Source organism: Phaseolus vulgaris, chromosome 9 (assembly GCF_000499845.2).
Source record: "Phaseolus vulgaris cultivar G19833 chromosome 9, P. vulgaris v2.0, whole genome shotgun sequence".
NCBI lineage: Eukaryota > Viridiplantae > Streptophyta > Magnoliopsida > Fabales > Fabaceae > Phaseolus > Phaseolus vulgaris.
Genome location: NC_023751.2, coordinates 35,646,579 through 35,673,489, shown reverse-complemented (window position 1 = coordinate 35,673,489; position 26,911 = coordinate 35,646,579). Strand labels below are relative to the sequence as shown.

General features: G+C 32.6%; 2 protein-coding genes across 4 annotated transcripts; one reads left to right on the top strand and one right to left on the bottom strand.

Annotated features, from left to right (window-relative positions):
• The first annotated feature begins 338 nt into the window (after nt 1–338).
• LOC137821151 (protein NUCLEOLAR FACTOR 1) lies at nt 339–19,744 on the top strand. Of its 3 annotated transcripts, none has more exons than XM_068625611.1 (24): nt 339–529; nt 765–829; nt 1,701–1,822; nt 3,826–4,000; nt 4,416–4,554; nt 4,842–4,965; nt 5,263–5,360; nt 5,439–5,555; nt 6,319–6,399; nt 7,843–8,003; nt 10,338–10,410; nt 11,553–11,612; nt 11,736–11,774; nt 11,876–11,964; nt 12,809–12,873; nt 13,322–13,368; nt 14,482–14,541; nt 15,202–15,273; nt 16,273–16,302; nt 16,404–16,498; nt 16,631–16,736; nt 17,915–17,977; nt 18,675–18,746; nt 19,410–19,744. In XM_068625611.1, exons 2-24 carry the CDS (start codon nt 795–797, stop codon nt 19,485–19,487), a joined length of 2,001 nt encoding a protein of 666 aa, XP_068481712.1. In that variant the 5' UTR covers nt 339–529; nt 765–794; the 3' UTR covers nt 19,488–19,744. The 3 variants fall into 3 exon arrangements, with proteins under 3 accessions (XP_068481712.1, XP_068481713.1, XP_068481714.1); XM_068625612.1 differs by having other exon boundaries at nt 396–535; XM_068625613.1 differs by having other exon boundaries at nt 431–535; nt 760–829.
• Nucleotides 19,745–21,111: 1,367 nt separating this feature from the next.
• On the bottom strand, nt 21,112–26,500 carry LOC137820641 (threonine--tRNA ligase, chloroplastic/mitochondrial 2). The gene is made up of 8 exons (XM_068624823.1): nt 26,078–26,500; nt 25,654–25,800; nt 25,391–25,538; nt 24,248–24,501; nt 23,787–24,164; nt 23,190–23,498; nt 22,814–23,014; nt 21,112–21,562 (listed from the first exon to the last, which is right to left on the bottom strand). The coding sequence occupies exons 1-8, from the start codon at nt 26,351–26,353 to the stop codon at nt 21,302–21,304; spliced, it is 1,974 nt and encodes a 657-aa protein (XP_068480924.1). The 5' UTR covers nt 26,354–26,500; the 3' UTR covers nt 21,112–21,301.
• Nucleotides 26,501–26,911: the final 411 nt, after the last annotated feature.

Sequence of the window (26,911 nt, the reverse complement as noted above, 5' to 3'; positions counted from 1 at the left end):
TATTCCTATAAGTAGTAAAATAAAAGTAATATTTATATAGAATGTAATCAAGATATTTGATATAATCAATATGTAATATATGATATCACACAATATGATAAAAATATTCCTATAAAATATTTTAAAAAAACCAATGTCACCACATGTGTGCACTATATATTTCTTTGAAATTAAGTATTAAAATATTTTCAAGAATATTATAAATATCTATGATCAAAACAATTTATTTTAAAATTTTAAAGGATAAAATAAAAATCAGTATAAACATAACAACCTAAAATTATTTTAGGGTTAATCTTGTCTTAGTTTTTTATATATACACTCTGTAAACGCATATGTTTCTCTTCCGCCAAAACTTTCACCATCCACACAGAACCTTAAGGTGTGACCTGTGAAGCTTGGTTTTCAAAGTTCAAAGATTGCAGAGAACCTCTCTCGCCGCCGCAGAACCCTAACCGTCGCTCCTTCGCCGTTCGCCGGTGTAGCAGGCCAACGCCGTGGCTGGTGACTTATTCTTCCCCGTTTACAGGCACGCATATGTTCTAGTTATAACTCATACGTTTTGGAACATTGCACATAAGCTTCATTCACTTTCAAAATCATCTCCTAGTCTTGTTCGATTTCCCCGAACCTAATTATCGTTCAATGCCATGGTTTTGAGATTTCAATGCGAAAGTGACTTTTGCTCTGCTGTTGTATCTCTATTCTCTACCATACAGTTATGTCCCTATTTTGTTTTGCTTACTGACACTGACTCAGTGCAGGGAAATCATCCAAACGAAAGCGCGGACGGTATGAAGACGCCACGACCCGCTTCTAAATTGAAAAGGTAACACAATGACTTGTTTGTTCTAATTTGAGTTCTCTTTCTCTTAGCGGTCTCTTTTGCTTGATTTAGGATTTCCTTGAAGTAATCGTTTACCAAACTGCACTTATTATGTGAAAGCTCTCTTAATTGTATGTTCATTGTGAAATAAAACTGTTGTTTACTTTTATCACTTTACCAAGTACCTAACAACGAAATCAAATTAAAATTCCTAGTTCATGCTGCGATTTTCTTGCTTGTTCTTTATCACGACTTTCCTTAAGCCGTTTTTTTTAATAGAGAAAATGTGCTAAGTTGCAATCTTGCCCCCTTTTTAATTCCTCATCCGTGATATTGGTCTCTCTATTTTTTTTAGCAATTTTAGTTTCCCAATTTAGAAAATCTTCAATTTTCGGTCTAGTTTTCAATTTTGTATTCATTTATTTAATTTATTTTGGTTCAATTGAACTTAAGACTAAAGACATATATTTAAGGTTCCATTAGAAAATAATTTAATTAGTTAAAGTTTAAAATATAAAAGAAATAAATATATGCAAAGTTGAGTGTTAGTCCACAACATTTTCAAAATCAGGGACTAAAAAAAAAAAAAGAAATTGCAAATCAGTAATTAAACCGAGACCAGAAATGCAATTTAGCCAAGAAATTAAATTTACGCTATTAACAATGTGTTTGTCAACTTTGAGTTACACTAGTCTCTCATTATATACTCCTTTGATTAAATGATTCAATGTTATTAACTTATATCGGGCTCCTATAGAACTCCTTTGATGAAATGATTCAATGTCATAAACTTATATCGGGCGTGTATAAAACATTGTTTTATCTTGAGTTGCTAAAAATTAAAAATTTGCTTTGGTCTCTGCTCCCTTTTCAGGAAAAGGGAAGAAGGTAAAGGCAAGAAAATAAAGAAAGGAGGTGACAAGGAGGAAAAAAGGAAATTTGCAGACATTGGTGAAACTCACAGCGTGCTAGAGGATGACCATGATGAAGGAGAAGGTTAGATTAAACATATTGTGATAATTTGATTAAAATTATGATTGTTATACAACTTTCATAAAGTTGCTTTTCTGTGTATGTACCTAGGCTATGGAGTGAGTGTTATAGGATATAATTTTTCCTTGTATTGTACTCTTTCTTTTCATATATATAAAATATAAGTCAGCTGAGCAAGAGACTTACTGATTTTTTATCATATCCAAATTCATTTTGGTGCTAGAGCCTGTAGCTAGACCAATCATGATATGATCTCACACAGGCTCATGTTGTAGTAGAAGAACTAATAAATTTCTTGGGGTTGATTTATTGGAGGATATCACAAAAAACTAGATAAGTTATACATGGTCCTGATTCTTAGAAGTCTACACTCACATTTTGACCTACATGATCAATTTTTGCTTTTGATCCATTTCCTTTAATGGATGGTTTATTTACTAGAGTTATTTGGGTGCCTACTTTGTTAAAAGATGAAAATTTAACTGATGTTACTGAAACATCATTAATGGTAGCACCATGAGAAAGAGGAGGTTGTAGCAAATGAGGAGTATGTGGTGGCTTGAGTGGACTTCCTCAATGCTCACTACAAAGGAATGGGTCATACCCAAGAAAGTTGCTACTCCTTGCATGGTTTTCCAAACAAGGCCGCCCATGTTTCTAAATCTGAAAAAGAGAGCTTTTTGAAGAGAGGTACAAAGAGTATTTGAGGCTTAAATCTGAAAATTCAACATTCAAGGTCAATCTTCTTTCATGCTAAGTATTTCAATAACTTGTATTAAGAAGCAGACTTTAAGCCTAATTCATCCGCTTCTTAATATGGTATCAGATCCATTTAGAGCGTATCATAGCGAAAGTTTTTTGAGCTGATCAGGCCACCTTTTATCGGTCTGCTATTAGACCACCCATCATATAGTCCCACACACATGTTGGCAGCCTCAACGTGAGAGGTGTGTGTTGGATATCTTACATCGATTAGAGATAAATAAAAACATTTCATAGTATATAAGTGGGTGTAAACTTTACCTTTCGAGTCAATTTTATTAGGTTGAGTTAGGCTTAAAGTCTAATTCTTAATAGGACTCAAATTTCTATACCTTTCATTCATATATTTGGGAACCTAGCCGTGTCACATCTATTGGTTTTGGATATTTTTGTAACCTTTTCATGAATTTCCCTGTTATACTCGGTTTATTCAATGAAAGACAAATTTGAGCTTTTATCCATATTCATGTCCTTCTTTAATGAGATTTAGAAGCAATTTGGAAGAATAATTGAAATCGTATGAAGTGACAATTCTAAAGAATATTTTTCTGTTGAATCTTCTTCTTGCTTATCCTCTCTATGTATTTTACAGCAATCCACTCCCTGTTTTTTAACAAATAATATGCCTTCTTCATATCTTCTAAATCAAATTTGCGTCTCCATTATTTTTCCAAATAGTCTTTTATTTAATGTCTCCCCTAAGGTGTTTGGGTGTACTTGTTTTGTTCATAACGTCTCTCCTGGTTTATAAAACTCTGGCAAAGGCTATAAAATATGTTTTTGGGGATATTCTTACTATAAAAAAGGATGCAAAAAGATATTATATGTCAGTTGATGTCACCTTTTTTTGAGGGGGAGTGTTAAAATTATGATTATTTTTGTATTGTACAGCTTTCATAAAGCTGGTTTTTGGGTGTATTTACCTAGCCTAAGGTTTGCGTGTTATAGGATATAAATTTACTTGTACGGTACTTTTCTCTTTCCATATATATAAAATATATATCACTTATTTTTATCACATCCAAATGGAAGTATCACATATTTTTGGGGAGGCAAGAAGCTTTGATGTGAGTGCAAAGCTTTACCTAACAAAATCCTTTTGTCAAGGCATTGTCATATAAATGTAGTTATTTGTTTCTGATTTCATGCTCTGCCACTCTCTAACTGATTATTTGTTTCTGGCATGAGATAATTATATAATTGTTAATTATCTAATTGATGTGTTGTTACTCTTTATTTTCTAGGGTTTGACAACGAGTCTACCAGAAGCAAAGTTGTGGAAAATTTGAGGCAAGATCCTGATGAAAATGATTCTGGATTAGAAGAAGGTTCTGAAACCGAAGATGTTGGGATTTGTTCAGATGAAGAAGATATTAGAAGTAATGGTCAAACAGCTTCAGAAGATTCAATGCATTTAAGGTTTCTTAACGTTATTCATTTTTTATTTTTCTGTTTGGGATAGAAGAATAAATTTCATTAGAGAGAAGAGAGAAAAAGCTAAAACTAGGCTGTGGGTAAGGATTAGGTATCCGTAGTAAATGTGGGTATATATAGAGGAAAGGGCTCATAAGTGGGCTCTTTAGAAGCATCAAAACACTTCAATCTCTGTTTATTTTCTTATAGCTGGCTTTCATGTTAAATATTTTTTTTGATTGTGCTTTTATAATTTTGACCTTTGTTCCATGTCGTGATTTTTTGCAATAGATCTGGTTATTACTGACTAGTTACTTGGCAGTATTTTTGTGTCACTGGATTGTTATACATCAATTGTATATATTTTCAATTTTTATTTTAGCCTAGCCATCCTTTAATCTGACATTTTTGTTCCGTGCAGCTCTTTTGATTTACATTTGCAACATAGTTTATCAAAAGAAGAAATTGACAGCAAAAGTAACGTGAAATATAGCTGGGAGACTCCAGCTATTGATATGAAAAATTGCAAGTGGATTGGAACTGGAGAGAACATTATGGAGGTATTTCATGTTAAATTATTCTTTTGGTGTATCGAAGATTTCATTTCATGTCTTCCAACCTCAGTGAAAATGCAAATTTAGCACATTATCATAGCCATTTGCCAATCTATAGCCTAGGAATGGTTGGCTCTGGCACATACCTCGTCTTTGTTGTAATTGTGTATTATGTAAAATCCACTCACATGCACACATTCATAATCTTTGGCTAATAATATATATGCTCATCCTTCAATTTTGTGTATGCCTCAAGTACATATTACATTGTTAACTCTTGCTTTCTTGTTTAGGATTTGGATATCAATTCTTATCATGGTCTCAAGGCAACATTGTCTGAGCATTGGATGGATGTCTACAAGACATCTGGGGCCAAAGATATCGGTTCACCTAAACAGAGGATGTTTTTCTCCCTTTGTAAGTTGATTGTGAATCATTGTGATCAATTACAATATGTTGCGCATTTGCAATCATAATCATTAAAAGCCTAAATCCTTGTGTTGTGTCTTCCCATGAGTGTAAATTCTGTATATTCAGAAAATTTACCATTTCTTCTATTTTCTATTGAAAATTTGGTCTGACGGGCAGATTACACTGTTGGTTGTAGAGGGAAATTAGCAAAATGCTAAACAAAGAAGAAACAAATGACTTTTCCATTTTTTAATTAGTTTTTATAATTTTATTGGCACTGACTTCATGTTGACTTGGTTTCAGGCAGCAGCTACCGCGATATACTTTACTGTAACAAGAGGCCTTTCTATCTCAAAGGCCTCGAAGATGCAACCATTATGGATGCATACATAATGCATTCTGTAAGTATATTTCTGTGTCATTCTATATAAAGTTATGGACTTTCTGAACGTATTTGATTTAGTGATTTTTATACACAGCTCAATCATGTCTTCAGAACTAGAGACTCTGTGAGAAAAAATGATGCCAAACTGACCAAGCTTAAAGAGCATACTGAAAGTGATAAATTTCGAGATCAAGGTTTTACTCGTCCTAAGGTAGTAAAGGATTCTTAACTGTTTTATTATTATGGATATTTCTTACCTCTTCAAATCTTCAATCAGTGTTCTGCAATGTATTGTCATATGAAATATATGACATGTAGAAAACAAACATATTTTATATTTTAACATTTTTGAGGGTTAAAAAGTTTTTGGTGCCTCCAAAATTGGTTTTTATTATGATTGATACCCCCAATTCTTTCCCAGTGAATTTTATACCATAACATTTAATAAATGTGAATTTGGTCATACTAGTTATTTTATTACTTTTGAATTAATGATGTTGACATGTTTATTTTAACAGTGTCTGACTAGCAAAAGTTGACTAGTATGACATATTAACACAATTAATTGAAGAGTAATAAATTTAGTGTAAGGACCAAATTTGCATGTCTATTACATAAAAATATGAGAAATTTTTAGATGTACCAATTTAAATGTGGGTCAATTTTGGAGGTATCAAAAACTTATTTAACCATGTAATTAATAGATTTTGTTTACTTGAGATTCATATTTCATGGTGGATTTGATAATACCCCCCTTCCCCCATACTTTATTGCGTGTTTAATTGATAAACTTAATATTCCTTTGAAATGAACCTTAAGTTAAATGTAAGTTTTTATTTAAGAAATGCAAAGCATATCTTCCATGTATATATGCTTTCTGTTTCTTGTGGTAGTAATTAATATCCTTTGATAAACGTAAGCTCTTATTTAAGAAATGCTAAGCATATTTTATGTATACTTTCCTGTTTCTCTAGGTTTTAATATTATTGCCATTGGCAAGTATTATGTACCGTGTTGTAAAGAGGCTTATACATCTTACACCTTCAGCTTCCAAGGTATGTTGATGTTCTCACTTTCTAATATATTTTTAAAAGTATATTCATGCCAAGCATTTGATTTGATCCTTTTTTGCATAACATGTTTGTTAATGAGTGAACTGAAATGATACACTATTATAGTATAATGGCATAAAAGTTAGCCGTGTCTTTACTTGTTGATATAATCCTAGGTATGTATTAAGGAAATATAGGATCTGTTAAACTATGAATACAATTGAATTTCAATTATAGAAAACTATATCTCTCTCCATTTGTTGTCTTATAATGATCTAGCAAGAACACATGAACGTAAGGATGGGTAAAAGTCCATATTTGTCCAAATGATAGAATCAACAAAGTAAACCATAGAAATGATCGAAAATGTTGGAGATCTCATATCCACTAATGATGTGTCCAAATTATAGTATATAAGTGAGTGCAAACCTCCACACCTTTGAAACTGGTTTTGTGAGGTTGAATTAGACTTGAAGTTGACTTCTAAGATGATATTCAAGCCTATCTTATTAAGGGTTGTTGGGCTTATCGTGCTATCCATTATTAGGTCTTTATTGGACCACTCAAAAATATTTATTCGCATGCTTGAGATGTGCAATTCTCAACATATGAGGGTTTGTTGAAGATCTCACATCGACCATAAATATGACTAAATTATTGCATATAAATGGGTGAAAACCTCACCACCTTACAAGTAGATTTTGTGAGATTAAGTTTAAAGTTTACTTTTGAAGAGAAAACATGATAATATTCAGTGAATTATGATTGGATTAACAAAAGGAGCTTAGAGTTAAGAGAGCTCATGGATCAAGTCACATGTATGGGTATGAAACTCATTTCCTTTTCTCTTTTGGTCTTGGCAATTCAATGGAACATATAGAACAATTCAACAATTTAAATTGAACCATAAAAGTGAATAGAAACAAGATTATAATTGGTGCATATCAAAGGAAACATGGAGGAACCAAGAATCATTGAAACTCATATCAAATCTCATGAATGGGTATGAAACCCATTTTTGGTGTTTAGTGTCTCACGACCAACACAAGAACAATTAACAAAGGAAATGATTAACATGGAAGAACATCCCATTTCATAGAATCAAGACCAATGCAAAAGAAAATTGCTGCTTGAAAGTAAGAAATTCAAGATAAGATTCACATTGTGAGAAGTTCATAATGTGAAAAGGTCAACAAATCCAATTCATATTATTGCTTTTAATGCATGTCAATTTGCACGGGTTGTAAAATATGTCTGCATTGAACCTTCATTATTACTTTGTAGGCCAAAATATTGCTTGTACATGTAACTTTAAACTGAAGTTTTGTTTGTTGCATTGGTGCTAGTGTTACTTATTAATATTATCTCTCTTACTGTATTGTATTTTCCTTTAGAAAAATAAATAATTCCTTTGGTCCTTTTATGATATTTGTTTTATTTTTTCAGGTCAATGTTGAACATAAGGATCGTTTTTCCACTAAATTTGGAAGTGAAGAACATAATGGTGAAGAGACTGAAAATGCAAAACCTTCCAAAACATCTGACTTTGAAAAACTTTTTGGTGGAAATAATGAGGATAACTTTATGATTGGCATAAAGTTCACTAGGTAATTATACTCTTATAGTGTAGCATTGTTTATTGAATGTATTCTTTGGTGCATAAGAAGTGCACCTGAACATGGACTATTGTATTAATATTATGTCAATGCCAAAATTGTTTGTTATTCTAGTGCCAATTGGGTAGGATCACCATTTGATAGAAGATCCACTTTTGGGTATTGTGTTCATATTGGATGAAATGTGATCTTATGGAGAAGCAAGAAGCAAAATATTGTTGCTAGATCCAATATCAAAGTTTGATATTGGGCTATAACTACAAACAAGACTACATGACATTGGAGACATTCAAGATACTAAATTGTCTTTGATTAACATTACACAAATCTGGGGTTTCATGACCAGACTTAATAGATGATATAGATTCTCAATTTGTAGTGGAAATGTTAGAGATTTGATTGCATTAAATAGGGAGATATGATGCAATTTGATAGGAAAATATTTTCTATTATTAGATATTGATTTTGTTCCTTATTATTGTATCTTTTCTTCATTATAAATTAGAATAATTGTGTGTACACAACAGATGAAATTCTTCATATTCCTTCTCAACTTCTTTCTTATGACCAATATGATATCAAGAGTCTAATGGGAAGGTGACCCAAAACTGTGCATTCCCTATGTAGGTGTAAATTTCTTAGAAACTGTATGTTATTTTTTTCTTTTTGTTTTATTTTTGCCCTCATAGATGACAATTTCCCGATGATTTTTTTTGCAAGCTTTTTCTGGTGAGTTTCTTTTTTTTGTGAGCTTTTTCCAGCTAGTGACCATCACTGGCTTCACCTTATTGGGCGAGGATTTTTTCTTTTTGATGGTTGTCATGCCTTCTAAACAATTTTGCTCTCTTGCTGCTGCCAGGCACTGAGACTTTTGCTTTCTGGAAGCTCCCTTGTCATCTGAGCATTTTTGCTTTCCTACATCCATCACGTCCTTTGAGAATCTTTGCTTTTGGTAGCTGGCATGTCCTCTGAGCATTATTGTTTTCTGACAGTAACTGTCATGCACTGTGATTAGTTTTCTTTTCATACAATCATTGTGTCCTTGGGGTATTTTTTGCTTTCAGGCAGCTGCTGTGTTATCTATCCATTTCGCTCTCGAGATACATAATACCTCAACCTGAGGTGGAGAGTTGATGATATGATTTTAAAGGAGAAAACATGTTGAAGATTGATTGTTAATTTGACAAAGTGAAAGTCATGTTTGGGAAATATCTATTAGCTTAATTTTACCTTTGTCAACTTTGGCAATATAGTGACTGATGTGTTCACTAAGTCTCTCAAGGGATCTTGTGTTGATGACATTTTTAACAAGCTTGTCTTATATGATACATATGCTCAGCTTGAGGGAAGTGTTTGAGATGTGATTTGGTTACATAAAATATGGAGATATGATATGATATGATTTAAAGAAATATTTTACGCAAATATTTTCCATTATTATTTATTGATTTTGTTTCTTATTATTTTATCTCTTCATTATTATTTTATGCAACACATGAAATTCATTATATTTATTCTCAGTTTCTCTCTTTTTAACATGGTATCAAAGATCCTATGTGACCTGTTTTGTCACCAATGCTTTCAATAGGAGAGAAGGAGCTGTTAGGGAAAATCACAAATGACTTTGTTAGCTCTAGTGATTAACTATTTGACATGTTGACTAAGTCACTCAGACTCTCATGTTGATTACATTTCCATAATTTTTGGTTCATATAACATATATGCTTTAATTAAGCTTTTGTGGAAGTGCTAGAAAAGTGTTTTTGTTGAGTTGGGACATTTATGATATATATTCTTTTGTATCCAGGATTTATTCTCTTGTACCCTACTATGAGATTATAAATAAAGAGCATAGATGTTGCTATAAGACACCATTCATTATACCCTGTCTATAGTATCATTTTAGATTCTTCCGATTGTTTAACTTATTGAACTGTATTCCACCCGTAAGTAAGGGCACTATAAATTGTTAATGCTAGGCAGCTTGTATTCTATAATAAAATTTCTGATCAATGAGAGTCTTAGTAACTTAGCGAACATGTGGGTATAGGACAATCAACTCTGGCCCATGCTAAAATCAATTTGCTCACTTATTTTTTTCCCTCTTACATTTCTTAAAAATGACAATTTTATGTAGTGATGGTCACTTTCAAATAACTGCTTCAGACAAAAAGGGATGTATCAGTACACTGCTTAGTTACATATGCACGATATTACTATAGTATCCTCAATCAACCCATGGAATCTGATAATTGTATATGTTGTAATATGCAATGTGAGATGATTTTCAGTTATAATTTAAGTTTTATGCTTTGTTTTCCACAGGAAGACAATCAAGTTATTCAGTGATTTCCATACCTCAGACATTATTATTGCTTCAGCACTATGCTTGGTTAATGTAAGTATTTTTATTTCCATTTATTGTAGTTTCTTTTATTCATGTTTGACTCTAGAAATTTCTTTTGATCCCTTTAGATTAAATTTACAAATTTGTGATTGATTCAAGTTCCTTATATTGGTCTTATTTGTTGGGAATTAACTTATTCAGTTTTGGGCTTTTGTGTCCAACCTTCATGTTCATATTCCTTCTGGTATAAGTAAAAGGTATTTGGCATATTAATGCTGTTTGTCAGTATCTATCTATTTGCATTTTTTTGATAAGAAAAAACTTGGATCAATTTGTATCATAGTTGTTTGGTAAAAACATTGTATATGAATATGATAATATTATCTGAGGGGACAGTCCCCAGAAAAGAGACTTAATGATTACAGATCTGTAAATCTCATCACCAGTTTGTATAAAATCATCAGAAAAATAATTGTCTTATTTGAATGGGGTGTTGTGGAAGAAACTACTTAGGAGTTCACGGTGCTTTGCATATAGACAATTAAATTTTTTAATAAATAAGAAGCTTCCATATACCATAGTATAATTAAGCGGAAGTGGACTTTTCCTTACAAGTTAAATTAAAAATTTGGTCCATATACCCAACACATTTTTTAGTCCCTATATACATAAGTCTACATTTTTGGTACTTACATGGAAAAAAAACATTTACGAAGAAGTTCTGGTTGTTTGTCAGAGTTATCAACCATTGACACTGTTGGATTTTTCTCTGTTCTTTACTGAGATGGTATGATGCCATGTAGGACAAAACATTGACTAACCCAAGGAATAAAAATCTGAAACTGTTATAACTCAGGCCAAGGGGCTGATTCATTAACATTTTTCTTCCAAGAGAAAAGTTGTAGTGTTTTTTAACCTAAGGATCAAAATCAAAATATTTGTCAAGTATAGAGAATCAACTTTATTTTAAAAATTATAACTTCATTACAATATATGTTCTTTTTATCATGTTGCTTTTCTACTAAAGTATAAAATACACATGCTTATTTTAAAATAAATTCTCCGTATTTTGTTCCTTTTCTAAAATTTGAATTTAAATAGTTTTATTTATTAACAAATCCTTAGTGTTACGAAAGTCTGCTGAATCTTTTATAAATGTATTGCTTATAATATCATTTTGTTCATTTTTCTAGAAAATTGAAGAGTTTGGGATAAATAAGGAAAAAGATGTGGATTTTCTTTCATCCATAGAGGTAAGTTTCCCTAACTGTTAATTTTTGATCATATTTAATTAATATCTAATCTATCTGAATATGTAGTTATCCTGCATGTGAGGCATAAAATATCTAGTTGACACTATTATTTATGCTAAACAGGTTCTGATTATTGATCATGCAGATGTAATATCAATGCAGGTCTGTAGTGATCTTTCTTTAAATTACTGTGACAAATTGATATTCCCGTATTTTGACTTCTATATGAATGTTGTTTCTCATTGATGTTGAAAACTTGCCAGAATTGGTCTCATGTGCATACAGTTATTGAACACTTGAACTGCTTACCATCTAAGCAACCTGGAACAGATGTAATGCGAATTAGACCTTGGTATATTCTATTGTAACTATACTATGTTAAAGTTTTTGTTTTATTTTTTTTTGCTCCTATATTAGTGTTGACCTACAATTTTTCCCTTGTTTTCTTTTTCTTAATTTAGCACATAGCAAAAATTATTACCACGTAAATAATTGGAGCTATTTATCTTTAGATGAAGCTAACATAATAACTTATAGTGAAGGGTCTGCTTCAAGTCACAGTGGTGTTTTTTATGGAGAATTGGAGGTTTTCCATTTTCAACCATGCCATTGTGGTATCTTGTTTGTAAAAACTATCTTACATTTCTCTCCAAAACCATTATAGTGATTGGTAGAGTTATGTTTCATAGCTCTGCCAATTTAAGTTATCACAGGGAACATTGAGTTCGATTCTTTAGGAACTGTTCAGTACCAATACTTTTACATTTCAATTGCTTGAGTTTTGGTGTTATATATCTGTCAATATGTTTTCATCGTGTGAGATGGAGGAAGAGTTGAACACAGGCCCTCATCTTAGATGCAAGTAACAAAATTCAGTATATTGAGTTAATACAGCTTTTATGAACGTTAAGTTACAAGAATGCAGTATATATTGCACTGTTTTATTAGAATACAATTGAATATCTAATGGAAAAGAATATATTTTTAAGCTTATGATGTGTTTTTCAAAGACATAAAATCACAAGTCTGTTCTTTGACTTGCAATTGTACTGTCTTATCTTCCATTCATTTTATTTGTTGTATGATTTGCATGTTAAAGTCTGGTTATTAGAGGTAAAGGGGATTAGAAGTAAGATATACAAATCTGATTTTTCTACACCAGAAATTTGAGATTCATATGTTTGTATATTTCTTAGGTATCTTGATGATCACGCCAGGTTTTACAGGCAAACAATAATGCTGGGTTTTTATTCAAATCCTGGTAATGATCTTTGCTTCTTGTAGCGATTTCTTTTGAGAGCACATTTGCATTATTCTTTTTGCCTTTACCTTTTACAGGGGAAGCTAGATCTGTTGAGCATATGCACCATCAACTCTTTTCCTTTTTTATTCTGTTTAGTAATGGGATGTTAGTTTCTAGAAAAAAATATTGTTTTTATTTTTGTTTCACAAGGTCATCCATCCCGCCTTTTGCGTGAATAATTTTGTCTATGTCTACATTTTACATTACAATCAACATAATAATCAGTTTTCAATTACATTGGTGAAGTTTTGATTTTTGAATTTTCCTTTTCTGAAATTGTTAAACTTATGCTGCATTGCACCTTCTTATATTGGGTGCTGAGTTGAATTTCCCGTTCAATTCATTTTTATGTGGACATTTGAAACATAGCCAAGTCTATTATAACCTCTGCATTTCCTTATTGCAGATATAAATGCTTCATTCAATCATCAATGTGTTAATTATGAAGGGAAGGTATGTAACATATATGGTTTCACTGCCTAGCTTTTTCATAGGTTCAAGGTTTTTGCACTGTTACCACACCATTAGTAGAACTGCAATTTGCCATTGATGGCTTTTGCTTTCCAGCATTTTACTTTTGGCTGTTGAAACTGCATGAACCACATGGTTGATATGGCAGAGATTGGCCATCTTATATGATTGAATTTCAATGTTTTTTTTTTTCCTTTTTTAAATTCCAATATTTTAGGGATTTAGAAATAGGAAGCTGCACCCGATATTTTATGGGACAGGAATGATGTGAATAACAATATTTCATCTATTCCTTTATTGTTTTATTTTATTTCAGTTTCACTTGTTTCAATTTTGCTTTTACTGGGGTCTGTATCCCATATTTATTTCAATTTTATTTTCTGTTGGAGATCTCATATCGACGAGAGATAAGAACATTTCATAGTATATAAGTGAATACAAATCTCACTTTATGAACTTGAGTTAGGTTTAAAGTCCAATAAAGCCATTTTAGAGCCTATTTTAGCAAGAGTTTGTTAGGCTTATCAGATCACCCGCTATCGAATTAGTCATAAATATATAGTCTCACGCATGGGTTAGTAGGTTTCAGCATGAGAGGGGTGTATTTGAGATCCTACATCAACTAGAGATAAAGACATTTCATATTATATAAGTGAGTGCAAACCTCACTTCATGAACCGATTTTATAAGATTGAGTTAGACTTAAAGTTCCATTCTTAATATTTTCATTCTTAATTCTAATTTCAATTTGATCGGTACACACTTTTGCTTTTCAGCGGCATCATGATCTGCCATATGGCATAGTCAATTTTTGTTTTTGTGTGGTGGTGGGCTGCCATTTGCTTTTGATAACCTTCGACCATGGAGGGGCTTTTAGTTATAGATGCATCATGACTGAAAAGTTCTCAATCTTTCATACTTATTATATGGACAGCATTGTTGATATGGCTTGTGAAATGAAAACGATAATCAAAGTCTGTGTGCATTCATGTGTCTTTGTGTCTTCCCTCCCTGAAGCAATAACACCAAAGATGATATTTCTCTACAATTTTTAAATATTATAGTAATCAGTACATTTTTGTTTGATATCTGCAGGTGAAACTGATCTGTGAATATAAAGGTGTCTTACACAAAGTGCTACCCAAAATAAGACAAGTAATCTTTTTCAGTATTGCTGGCTTCTTGAATAAATGTTCTGCATTTTGGTCCTATACTTTTTTCATGCAATTAAGGTCTAGTTGATGCCTGATGTTTCTGATAGGACGGTAACGGAATTGGTCTTTCTGGTAGTCTAATTTGCAATGTTATTGCACTTCAATTTGCTGGGATTCTATTAATAGACACTATATAGGAAAAGTTTTCGTTCTTTTTTATTACTGAACAGTACACAAGAAAAACCAATCAGCAATATAATATTATCTCCGTTGCTATAGGCATTTTATTGTTGTGATATACTTTCTGTTCGTAAATTCAAAATAAGTAATATTTTTGAGGATGGTTTATTTACCCTGTAAATCTTTAGGAATGACTGTAATATCAATGCTTTACATAATTAGCATATTTTCATGGATGTTCAATAATTTGAAAAGTAGGGTGCCAATATACTCTTGTTTCAAGGAACTGTAAACAAACTATTTGGTCTTCTTTTCATGATTAGTTAATTTAATATACTAACTTTCCATCATTACTATTTCTTCTAGATTATTGTGATCAGGAAATTCATTTTTTCTGTGTAGTGTCATCAATTTATCACTGTAGTTTTGTGCCTCACTCTAATTTTGAGCTAACACTTCATCTAAATTTTGAACCCTGTAGGTTTATGAACGATTTGATGTAGACTCAATAGTAGAAGCTGATGATGCCCGTTTTGATTATTTTATTAAAAAGGTATGCATTTTGGACTTGTGATTTTGAAAATATTGATATGTTGAATTGGGTTTGAAGAACGAACTATGCATTCTCTTAAGAGTTTGATGTCATTGATGTTCTTTCTTGACTAATTTGGCTCAAGCCAGATTTCAAGTGGCCATTGTAACCTATAAGTTTGTGATAACCATTGCTCAAATAAGCTTGTATGGTAAACTTTAATCTGGATATCCGTTGTTACTAAATGTGAGGTTTGATTTTGCAGCTGCATAATTTCTGATGTTGAGAAGATTCTGTCAGGGTCCTGTCTCCCTGATATCTAATGAAAATATTTTTGCCACATGCCCTTCTCATTTAATACTCACTCTAATTCATTTCAACCCAAATACGTTCTTTCTTCCACTACTTTTACAAGCAGTAGGAATACATATAATCTGAATTTAACTAAATCTTAGGTTTCTAAATAGCAAACAATAGCGATGAACTGATTTTGTCCTTGAATGAATATTTATGATTTCTTGTGCTAGTAGTTATTAAGCCATATTATATTAGGGTAAGAGAGTAGTGTCTCCTGGACTATTAACTCTAGTCAGTTAATTTTTTCTTACTCATGGCATTGTGTTAATACTGCAGTTTAAAGAAGTCACGCAATAAAAAATGAGATAAATAGAATATAGCAAAAATATGGTTTTACTTTTAATTGCGATTGTCTGTGTAATTATTGACATTAAAGCAATATTGCTTATTATCTCTTGTTGAATGAAAAGTAGTTCAATCATTCTTGCTTAGTACTGTGGCTTATTTGTGTTTAGTAATATGGGTTACCCTAGCAGAACTCTTGTCTATTTGATGCATTTCCTTTTCTTTGTAGTGACCATAATTTTTCTGTTCAATTTCTTTAAATAGGTTCCTTAGGATGGTCCAAGTGGTATTAAGTTATTAACCATTATGTTGCTTGTTATTATGCAGTTTTTGAATTTTTGATCATATAAATAACAATCAATCATTCTTGTCCTGCAGGTTTTCCCCAGAATAAAAGATTTAGATCAGGTTACTTTTAGTTAAAGACATATTTTCTAGATTTTATGCATGAGATAGTTTAAACTCATACACTAACATTTTGGTTTTCTTTGATGTGATATTTGATGCAGGGAGGGACAATGTTATTTACCAATTCTTACTTTGAATTTATTCGACTCCGTAATTTCTTTAAGTCACAGAATGCCTCCTTTTGTCTGCTTGGGGAGTAAGGATCCATTTCCATTATTATGCCATTACTGTTCTTTCTTTTATAGTTGAATATTAGTTAACCATACGGCATTAGCCAAAGTTCTTAGTAGTTCTTGTGTTGATGGCTGGTCTTTTTTTGTTAATATAGGTATACAAGTCAAAGTGATATTTCTCGTGCACGTCTTTGGTTCTATGAAGGAAGTAGAAAAGTTATGCTGTACACTGAGAGATCTCATTTTTACCACAGATATAAGGTTGCATGGATTGAAATAATTTATTTTTCCCTCTCCTTTTCTTCTCTGTCATTTTTTGTTCCTGGTTATTTATAACAGCTCTATGTTTTGTGAAAAAGTAAAAATGAACGGACCTGCTACTGTGGTCGTTTGTCAAGTTATTGACATGCAGTAACAGAAATGCTGAAGAGTTAAACACCTAATTTAGTCCTGAAACTGACAATTTATGTTGTTTTTGTCCCTGGATTTTTTGTCCGTTCAAATTGGTCTTGAGATGAAAGAGGCCACTTTTTATGGACATGCACCATCAAGGTTGAAATCAGCCATATTTTTAACTAACTGTTGAATTTAAAGTTACAGAAACAGAAAAATGTTGTCAACTTTTGAGTTAACTCTTAAACTCTGACAAGTTTACAATCCTAGTCAGAGACACAAGACTCGACTAGTTATCATACTCTCTTATGAGTAAACTCGGGTAAACTCGTTCACTAGATATCTCGAGTCAGAAAACAAATTAATGAGTTTCAAATTGAATGTATTTGTTGTCCCACTTTTATTGAACCATGACAGTATTTTATTAGACTAAAATTATTTGAAGAAATTAATTTCATTTTGATTTTTTTTTTGACTTTATATATGATTTATTTATTTATGTATATTCATCGTATTTAGTTCTAATGTATTATCACAGTTTGCTACTTTTTCTTTATGGTGAAGTGTAAATATTGAATTATTATTGTATCAAGGGTATTATGTTATGCATATGTCATTATGAATTTTTTAATATTATTTTTATATTAAGTAAACTCTTGAGTTGAATCTACAAGTTAAATTTATAAAGGCTTCATTAGTTTATGAAAACTCTCGAGTTTGACTTTACTTAGAATTACAATAATAAACAATTAAAATCAGTTTAATTCATAGGACTATCTATACTATAGAGTATAGACCATTAATATAGACTCTGTTCATATCTTTTGGTTGTTCCGAGTTTGTGGTTTGTGTAACGGTTACCTATGGTAGATTCCTTATTATGAATAAAAAACACTATAGACTGCAGTGTACATGGAATAGACCATTACAGGAAATTGTGTAAGCATAGTTTGTGTTTGATCACTAAAGTTTTTACACTTATGGGGTCTATCCTCTGCTTTCATATTTGTTTGATACTAAATATTTAGTTTATTTCTTGATGGCAGATTCGAGGGGTTCAGAATTTAATCATTTATTCACTCCCAGAGAGGAAGGAATTTTACCCTGAGGTAAGCTGGTTGTAAAGATACTTTTTCCTCTTTGACTAAAGAATTCACTAAGAAAGGGGTATAAAACTGATGAAACAGTAATTGTCTTATGTCTACGAATACGTAAATGAATGAAATTAAGAAAATGCATCAGTTCAAAAGAACATTCTAGTTCTATTGCATGGTCAACGTTGGAAAACTGAAAAATCCAACGTGCAAAGCCTCCAACGTGCAAAGCCTCCTAAGGTAGCTAAGGAAACAAACCTGTCCATAAAAGGTGGAGAGGTGGAAATTTATGGCTAAAGGTTTCGGAATTGTTTTCCAGGACAACCGACTTAAAAGGGCACAACCAAAAAAGGCCTCTTTAGTTTATTATTCTTCAACTGTTTCTCTAACATGCATTAAATCAAATTTGGTGTTAATGGTTTCATTTGAGTATTGTAAGAAAATAAGGAATTATTTTATTTTCACTCACATTCTTATTATCTCTATTTGTAATAATCAAATGAGTAGGAATTATGTTGAAATGAGTAGGAGGATTCTGAATATGTTTTTTTTCTAATTATTATGGAAATATTGAAAATATTTTTATCCTAATAATCTGCGATTCACAACAATTTTTGTTGTTGTTGATATAACTGCATAAGATGTTATTTTTATGTCCTTAAGTGTAGATTATAAGTCTTCTTCCGTCATTGGTATCCTTTTGCTGTTGCAGATTGTGAATATGCTTAATGGGTCTAACAATATGACTTGCACAGTCCTTTTTTCCTGCCTTGACAAGCTTCGGGTAATGCTTTATTCTCTTTGTTGCCTTTTATACTGTTATTTGCTAGAATTTGGTTTGTGTGGGTTTATATGCACTTGAGTAAAAAGGAGAACGGGAGATGTAAATGTAGAGATTGGGATTTGATGGCCTTGTATATTCTTGCTTCCTAATTTGTCTTACTGCTACATTGTTGACTTGAGTGTGCCTATAGATATGATGTGCTTTTTCATCACTAAAGGTCAATGGACTTTCTCTATCCAGGGTTCTGTTCTTTAAGAAAAAACTTCCGTTGATAAACTGTAGATTTATGTTAAGTTATGTAACTGATTACATATTTTCTCGCATACATAACGCTTATGGACTGTAACACTAATGGAGTTAATTATATGACACCTTTGCAACAGGGAGAGAGAATTTTTTATATTATGGCGATGTAATTGGTTTTGCTCTTAATTGACTAAATTTATTATTCTTCTTTCTCAGTTATTGAATAATTCCTGGTGGAGGTTAAAGTTGTCTTGACCATGTGTTGTATTTTTGTTTTCTGCTGGATTGTAGTCTTTTACAGTTCGTTAATAATACGCCTCCATGCACACACACACACACTCTTCTAGTCCTGCTATCTTGTTTTGTTTTGCGTCTCTCTCGTCATAATTCCTCCTTTCTCTTTGGATTACATTTCAGCTGGAAAGAATTGTTGGAACTACTCCAGCCAAAAGGATGATGGCTGCGGAGAAGGGTGTTTTTGTTTTCTGCCATTAGAATTCTGCCTGGGAAACCATGCAAACTAAATTTTGTATCCGTGGTGTGATGGCATTGTGTAATAGTACATGTTACTCTTGAAATTTGTTGTAACGTGAGCATTGCTGGAAAATAGGTTTTTCGAGGACAACAAAATTCGTGGAGAAAAATCCTAGGTTGGTTTTGTATATTAGTCTTGATTTAACCACTGTTTTGTACACAATGTACGTTAAAACAGTCAAATCTAGCAGAGGCTGGATGATATTTTTATGTTCAAATTATTCAACAGATTGAATTAGCATCTAGGAAACACTCAACCAAGTATTTTAATTAAATGTAAACTCCACCTTTTAGTGTTAGTTTTATACAAGGTGTTGAATTTAGCAACCTTTGCATTTAAAGCGAGGACTGAGAATTGGATATTCTTTTGTAAACTATTATAGTCTAAGTGTTAAATTATTCACATCTTTGATTGGTGGTGGGGTGGCGCAATGTTGAGGTGGTTTATGTTGGGATTTGTCGTGGTAGATTGGTTGTTGTCTTCGGAATCCTTGAAGCTGTGTATTTCGTTCTAACAAAGGTACGATAGTTTTTTTTTTTTGAGTAATGAGTAATTAAAACCATAAACATTAAAAATTTGAATTTGATAGATAATATTGGTATCCAAGGTGAAATACGATGAAAACATTGAATTAGGTTATAGTTTTGGGGAATCCATTGAAATGCGCACATTAATTAGTGACTTCAAGGCCTGCTCTTTGTGTAAGATGCATTGTCTTGTTTTTGTTTCTTTTTTGATCAATCTCCACCTCAAAATGTGAATGGTATTATGCTTATATTTCACAACAAACATTTGAGAGTTGACCTTGCTATGCTCCACATAAGCATGACCTTTTTCATTGAGGTGCAAAGTGGGTGACATGTAGAATGTGAAAACAATGAGACCGTCTAATACTAAAGAACATTCAAATTCGAGACAAAGATTTATGTTAGAATTGAGTTATTTACAACAGAGTACGCATAAATGTTTGCTATGAGATCAAGGTCGTTTGGGCATCCATCAAGTTATATGACATTCTTAATGATATAAAAACTTATATATTCTTAGAATATATTGTGAATAACTATAAAAAATGGAAAATATTGACATATATAGATGAAATAATGTTATGATTAATGTTTTTAAGAATTGTTTTATAAAATAAATTCTACTCCCAATTTTTAATTAAATAATAATAATTTATTATTTATATAATACTCGAAGTGTGACGGGAGTTACAGTTTCATTTGTTATTCCATTGGGTGATCACACATATCAACAATCCTTTGAAGTAGCAGATCTAGTAGTTTTTGCAAGAGCGGAATGCCCACAACAACGCACCAGCTTCCATAGGAATACATCTTTTAGAACACTATATATAGTGGTTCAATTTCTGGAATTTCCTACAATAATAATTCTATGTAAAGTTTATACCAATTGAAGACTATTATTTTGTACATCTAATTTATTGAAAGTTGTACTAATTCATTGTTACTAAATCAACTTGTAAGCAGATTTAACCCTATTCGTATAAATTGTATTTAAAAGTAGGCAAAAAATTAAGTTGTTACAAGCAAAAGTGATCAGAAAAGGATGCAACAAATGTGACCTATAATAATATTCTGTATCAAACTATGATTCCGTAGTCCAAAAGCCAGGGCCTTTGTTCTTCGATGTAAAAGGTCCTGGTGATTCAACAATTCTCTAATGATGTACAAAGTATGTTGTTTCAAAAGTTCTTTTTTCCACATACATAAACGAATCAGAGGACCATCTTTTACCAATTAAAATAACATCATAATGATGTTAGGTTTTCTGATGCCAATTTAATTCTATTAATAAAGTCATCAACTGACATAGTCCCAAGCTCCCCACCAAACCTAGATCTAACTGTGACTGTTTCTGTTTCAACTTCCTTTGAGCCAACAACAGCCATCAATGGAATTTTCTGCTTCTCTGCATTTCTTATGAGTTTAGGTAGGCGCTCTCCATGGCAAACTTCTACTCTGATGCCATACATTTTCAGTTTGTTGGCTACACCATTGCAATATTCAAGCTGCATGAAAGGATAATATAGAAAAACATTCCCCATTAATTCACTTATCATTGTCTGTTATCGTGTCTAGAAAAGAAACAGTCTCTCTAGTTAGGAACTTGATAGCCCCATAAATACACTTCAGTATCAATAAACAAAAGTGTAAATAGTTCTAAATTAACTAACAAATGCGTCCCATTGTAAATCTGATAGGAACACAAAATTGACATTAGAGAAATACTAAACAATAGAAAAAACTCAAACAACACAAACCATACATACAGACATTGATAACTGACATGCAAAAAAAAAAAATGATTACAAAGAAAATGCAAAAAAGAATTGTTTTGTATCTTTAAACAGTATTCTAATAATTTAGGAACCTATTTTTGTAGTCCCCCCCATCAAGAACACACTTCTCTAACTAGTATTTTAAAGAACTTTGTTCAGTCTTTCTTTACTTCTAAAATACGACCCAAGGGATAATGCCTTCGTTTTTGCATTGTATAACTATGGCCAAGCCAACAACTCCCTCTTAGACCACACGAATTTGGCCTTTCAACCTTTCAAACAAGGCTTGGCTAGTGAAAGCCAATTGTCTTCCTACAGAATCGATTTCCAACTCAAACGGTAAGTTCTTTTTTACTGCCATAAGGGTCTGCAAGGGCCTTTGAGCTCTCCTCATTCCACCCTCAAATTGTTCTTCCTGAATAGCTGTGTTGGGCGTCTAGCAACGATGCCATAAATTAAAGAGTAAATTACAATGACACCCCGTACTTTTTTTCACCATTACAATATGTAACTCGAGAAAACCTCAGGAGGTCTTCGTATATAATTTACTCAAATTTTACTCGAACTATACAAGGAAATAAAGAATTATAGTATTGATAACAATCACACAAACTACACTCTCATCACCTCTATTTGTAAATTGTAACAATCAAACTCTCTAAAATAAGGAAATAAAAATATGTTTAAATGAATAGGAAGATACTCAAAACATTTTTCTCCGAATTACTATGCAGATAATGAAGATATTTTTGCCCTAATAATCCTCTATTTACAGCACTCCATCTCATATTGTTAAATGAACATCGATCATACCCAACTTGTCTACGAAATCCTGGAATTTGAGAAAGCCTCTAGATGAAAATGTCATAAAAGATAAAGAAGATACAGGCTAATAATGCATACAATGTATATACTCGAATAAAATATGATCAGAATGTAGAAATCAACCAAAGATTTCTTAGTAGTCAAATGATGTGTTACCTGGGCATCAGTAACAGGTAAAACTCGAGCTTGTATTGGAGAAAGCCATAATGGAAAATCACCAGCATAATGCTCAATGAGAACACCAAAGAATCTTTCCATTGATCCAAGCACTGCTCTATGGATCATTATGGGCCTCCTTTTCTCAGTATTTGAGTCAACATATGTGATGTCAAAACGCTGTGGTAGATTGAAATCAACCTGTTTTAAGTTAAAATGAATTTTAAGTCAGGCCAAGAGGAAAATAGTTCCCTGCAAATTGATCCATTTAAAACAAGGTAACCAATATACAAGCAATAATCCGAGTAGCTTAAGCTATTAGGCAAAGGAAAACATGTGCCTTTTATATTGAAAAATTTATGAAGTCAAGAATTGCCTGTATGGTTGAGCACTGCCACTTCCTACCAAGAGCATCCTCAATCTTGATATCAATCTTTGGACCATAAAAGGCGCCTCCTCCATCATCAATTTGATAACTCCAACCTTTATCATCCAAAGCATCTTCTAAAGCGGATGTAGCTTTCTCCCATATATCATCATTTCCCACAGACTTTTCAGGCCTTGTGGATAAATTTACTTCATACTTGTCAAAACCAAACTGCAACAATATTTGTTCAGTAAGATCCAGGACCCCCCTGATCTCATCTTTAATCTGGTCATCTAAACAAAATATATGTGCATCATCCTGTAGAAAAGGAAAATTGAAGTCAAACAAAAACCAATATACCAACATGCACTTTACGAAAAACAAATTAGAAATCGAAGGTAGCAACTTCTTGAATACTATAAAGGAAAATAAAAACGGGTGGCCTAGACCTGTATCCAATTGTCACTCTCGGGGACAGTCAAAATGTGTATGACCTGACCAGTGAACTAGGGCTGACAGTCTACTATGTAGAAGCCGACATTGACAACAAATTTAATGAAAAACTGGATCGACATAATTTTAGTAGTTAACATGACAATAACAAACCTGTGTGAAACCTCTAACACGGAAAAGGCCATGTAAACTTCCAGATAGTTCATATCTATAGACAGTTCCCAGTTCTGCCACCCTAATAGGAAAATCACGATAGGAATGAAGCTTGCTTTTGTACACCAAAATATGATAAGGACAATTCATAGGTCGGAGCTGATAAAGCTCATCTTCAATGTTCATCTGATCATACATATTCTCTTTGTAGAAGTCTAAATGACCACTGATCTTCCAAAGATCAGCTTTTGCCACATGTGGTGTGTACAGCAGATCATAGCCAGATTTCAAGTGAATATTTTTCCAGAAATCTTCAATTATGTGTCTAACAAGAGCTCCCTTCGGGTGCCAGAAAACTAAACCCCCACCAGCATCATCCTGCCAGACTATAGTAAAGTTATTTACCCGTGAAATAGGAATAATAAAAAGAAACCGGAACACAACAGCTCTGTTTCTTGTACCTGTATAGAAAACAAATCAAGATCTTGCCCTATGCGCCTGTGATCTCGACGCTTAGCTTCCTCTTTGAAATGAAGGTAAGCTTTTAACTGTTCTTCATTTTCCCATGCCGTACCATATATCCTTTGAAGCATTGGTTTTCTTTCATCTCCTCTCCAGTATGCTCCAGCAATAGACTCAAGTTCAACTGCTTTCTTATTGATATTTCCAGTAGATTCAACATGAGGTCCAGCACAAAGGTCCCACCATTCGTCACCTATAAGGGAAAAAGAATATAAAGATGAGACAGAAAATAAGCACATGATACCCCCGAGGCAAAAACTTATTTTCTAATGCAATGTGAAACCTGCAGCACTCTGAGCACATCCTTGCCTCGTCATTGTTATTCTACTTTACACTTCCATCTTCACAGTTGCAATATCAAACATATTACATTGTCCATTTTCATTCTGCTGAAGCATGTTAATTGATCATGTTAAAGATGCAGAAGAAGTTCAGCGCTCTAAATACTTAGGCTTAGTGTTCATGTAGTTTAGAGAAAGCTAAGATATATAAATCCCTAATTGATTAAGGGTAAACAAAACATTACATTGTTACGAACTTTATGTATATAACAACATGAAACATATTCTTGCCATATTAAAATAAGGGTATTTAGTAAAATGCAGTGGCAGGATCAAACAGAGAATCAAAGTATTGTGTTATGGCTCAAACTACTAGTGACACCAGTGTGGGTGATGATGAGATTGGTAATGGGTACAGGAGTACTGTTAGCACATTCTTTTTAATAAAGGCAGATTATATCATAAACAATATGGGCAAGATTAATACATACACCAGAGTAAGAGGAGAGTATTAAAATAAATAATTTATGTGAGCTGGTCTGCTACTATTTGTACTACACTTGAATGACAGGTACAAACACACACTCACACACAAAGTCTAGTTATCGTGTCCATCCAGACATCAATTCTTATCTATGTTTTCACTGGAATGTGTAGTATAAACATGCATAGAGCATAACATTCATGAATTAAATGCCCACAGTGACCATTTCTCCCCTCTAAAGTCCCTCTTCTCTCACCCTCTCACTCTAAGTTTCAACAAGAGGTAATTGAAAAAACAGAAAAGAGCAAGAACACTACCAATATGGTATATGGTGATGGCATCCTCCTTAATGCTTTCCAAAATCTCCAACTTGTATGGTTCATTTAATGCCAATATTCTTTTATGAGCTTCGTCTCTTGAGACTTCTTCTCTAAGAAGGGGTAAATTTCTTCCAATAATCCGATCCTACGTATGACAAACATTCATGTTCTCCTTTAGCAAGTTTTGAGCATAGTTGCAGAGCATGAAAAATAAAATGCAAGATCCCAAAACATAAAAATTTAACACAGACTCTGCCTACCATCTCTTTTTTAATTCTCTTCAAATCTTTATCGGTCAAAGGCTCCATATCGAAGTCGTAATAAAACCCATTTTCTATCCAAGGCCCAATTGTGACTTTTGCATCAGGGTATAGCTTTTGAACAGCCATGGCCATAACATGCGCACACTGTAAAAGGAAAGGAACATTAACAACCAACAGATCCTCTCCACGACATTAGGAGCACAATTATAACTATAATTTGAAATTCCAGAGATTCCTCTCAAGTTAGTTCGTTATTATAAGTTTGTTGCATATGAAACTGTATATACAGGCTCTGCAGCTTGTATTCAATAACTTGAAAATATATACAATTAATATTTCTATACACTGCATGCCTGAAACTTGTTAATGAAACTAGAGATACAAAATTATTCAGTAACCACAGAATTGGCTTTCCAATTACCGTGTGGCGGACTCTGAGAAGCCTCTCCGATGATTCGTTAGAAGGCAGAACAAGGTGGTTGGAGTTGGAGTTGGAGTTGGAGTCGGAGTTGGGGTTGACAGAAACAGTAGGGTGGGTGGCGACGGCTAGTGTGGTGGTGGTGGTGGTGGTGATTGAGGGGCATTTTAGTTTGGGGGTGGAAGAAAGGAAGGAAGCAAAATGAAAACCAAAACGGCGCGGTTTAAGGGGAGAGACAGAAGAAGGTGAATAGGTTGTTGCTACCGCGAAGGTAGCCATTTGAGGGAAGTGAAGAACAGAGAAGATGAAAATGTCTATCTAATCCAATTTCTGTCCACAAAATAACTGCTTTCTCATTCTCATCAGTTATATACTATTAGGACTCAAACGTATGCTCATATAACACAGAAACGGAAAAATAGATATGTTTTAATTTTTTAGAAGAAAAATATTTTTTATGATAAAATTTATATAATAAATAAATTTTAAAAAAATTATTGTATTTTTACTTTTTAAAATTGTGTTATAATCTATGAAGTTCAGACACTCCTCTTACATGGCGTGTCAGTGTATCGGATACCGACACTGTCGTATGACACCTGTAGGACACGTATCCGTGAAATGTCCAATTCAAAAAGTATTTGCTAGATTTCTGATAATTGTAGTATGGTTCTAACACAATTTTTTTAAAAAAAAATACATTAATTTTCTAAAAATTCAAACTTTATAGTATAAATTGTTATTATGATTATAAAAATAAGAAACAAATCCTTGTGAATCAGTCATGAAAAACATCTTTCTGCTTCAAAAAATAATCTTGAATATACTTGTGCACAT

Bases quoted from the DNA above. Each gene is read 5' to 3' on its own strand.
- LOC137820641 (XM_068624823.1), bottom strand. From the start codon at position 26,353: ATGGCTACCTTCGCGGTAGCAACAACCTATTCACCTTCTTCTGTCTCT. The intron at 23,499-23,786 runs GTTTGTTATTGT...CCTTTTCTACAG, and splicing joins GTGTTAGAGGTTTCACACAG to GATGATGCACATATATTTTG. The intron at 21,563-22,813 runs GTAACACATCAT...CCTTTCATGCAG, and splicing joins TACCTGTTACTGATGCCCAG to CTTGAATATTGCAATGGTGT.
- LOC137821151 (XM_068625611.1), top strand. From the start codon at position 795: ATGAAGACGCCACGACCCGCTTCTAAATTGAAAAG. The intron at 4,966-5,262 runs GTAAGTTGATTG...ACTTGGTTTCAG, and splicing joins GAGGATGTTTTTCTCCCTTT to GCAGCAGCTACCGCGATATA. The intron at 5,556-6,318 runs GTAGTAAAGGAT...CTGTTTCTCTAG, and splicing joins AAGGTTTTACTCGTCCTAAG to GTTTTAATATTATTGCCATT.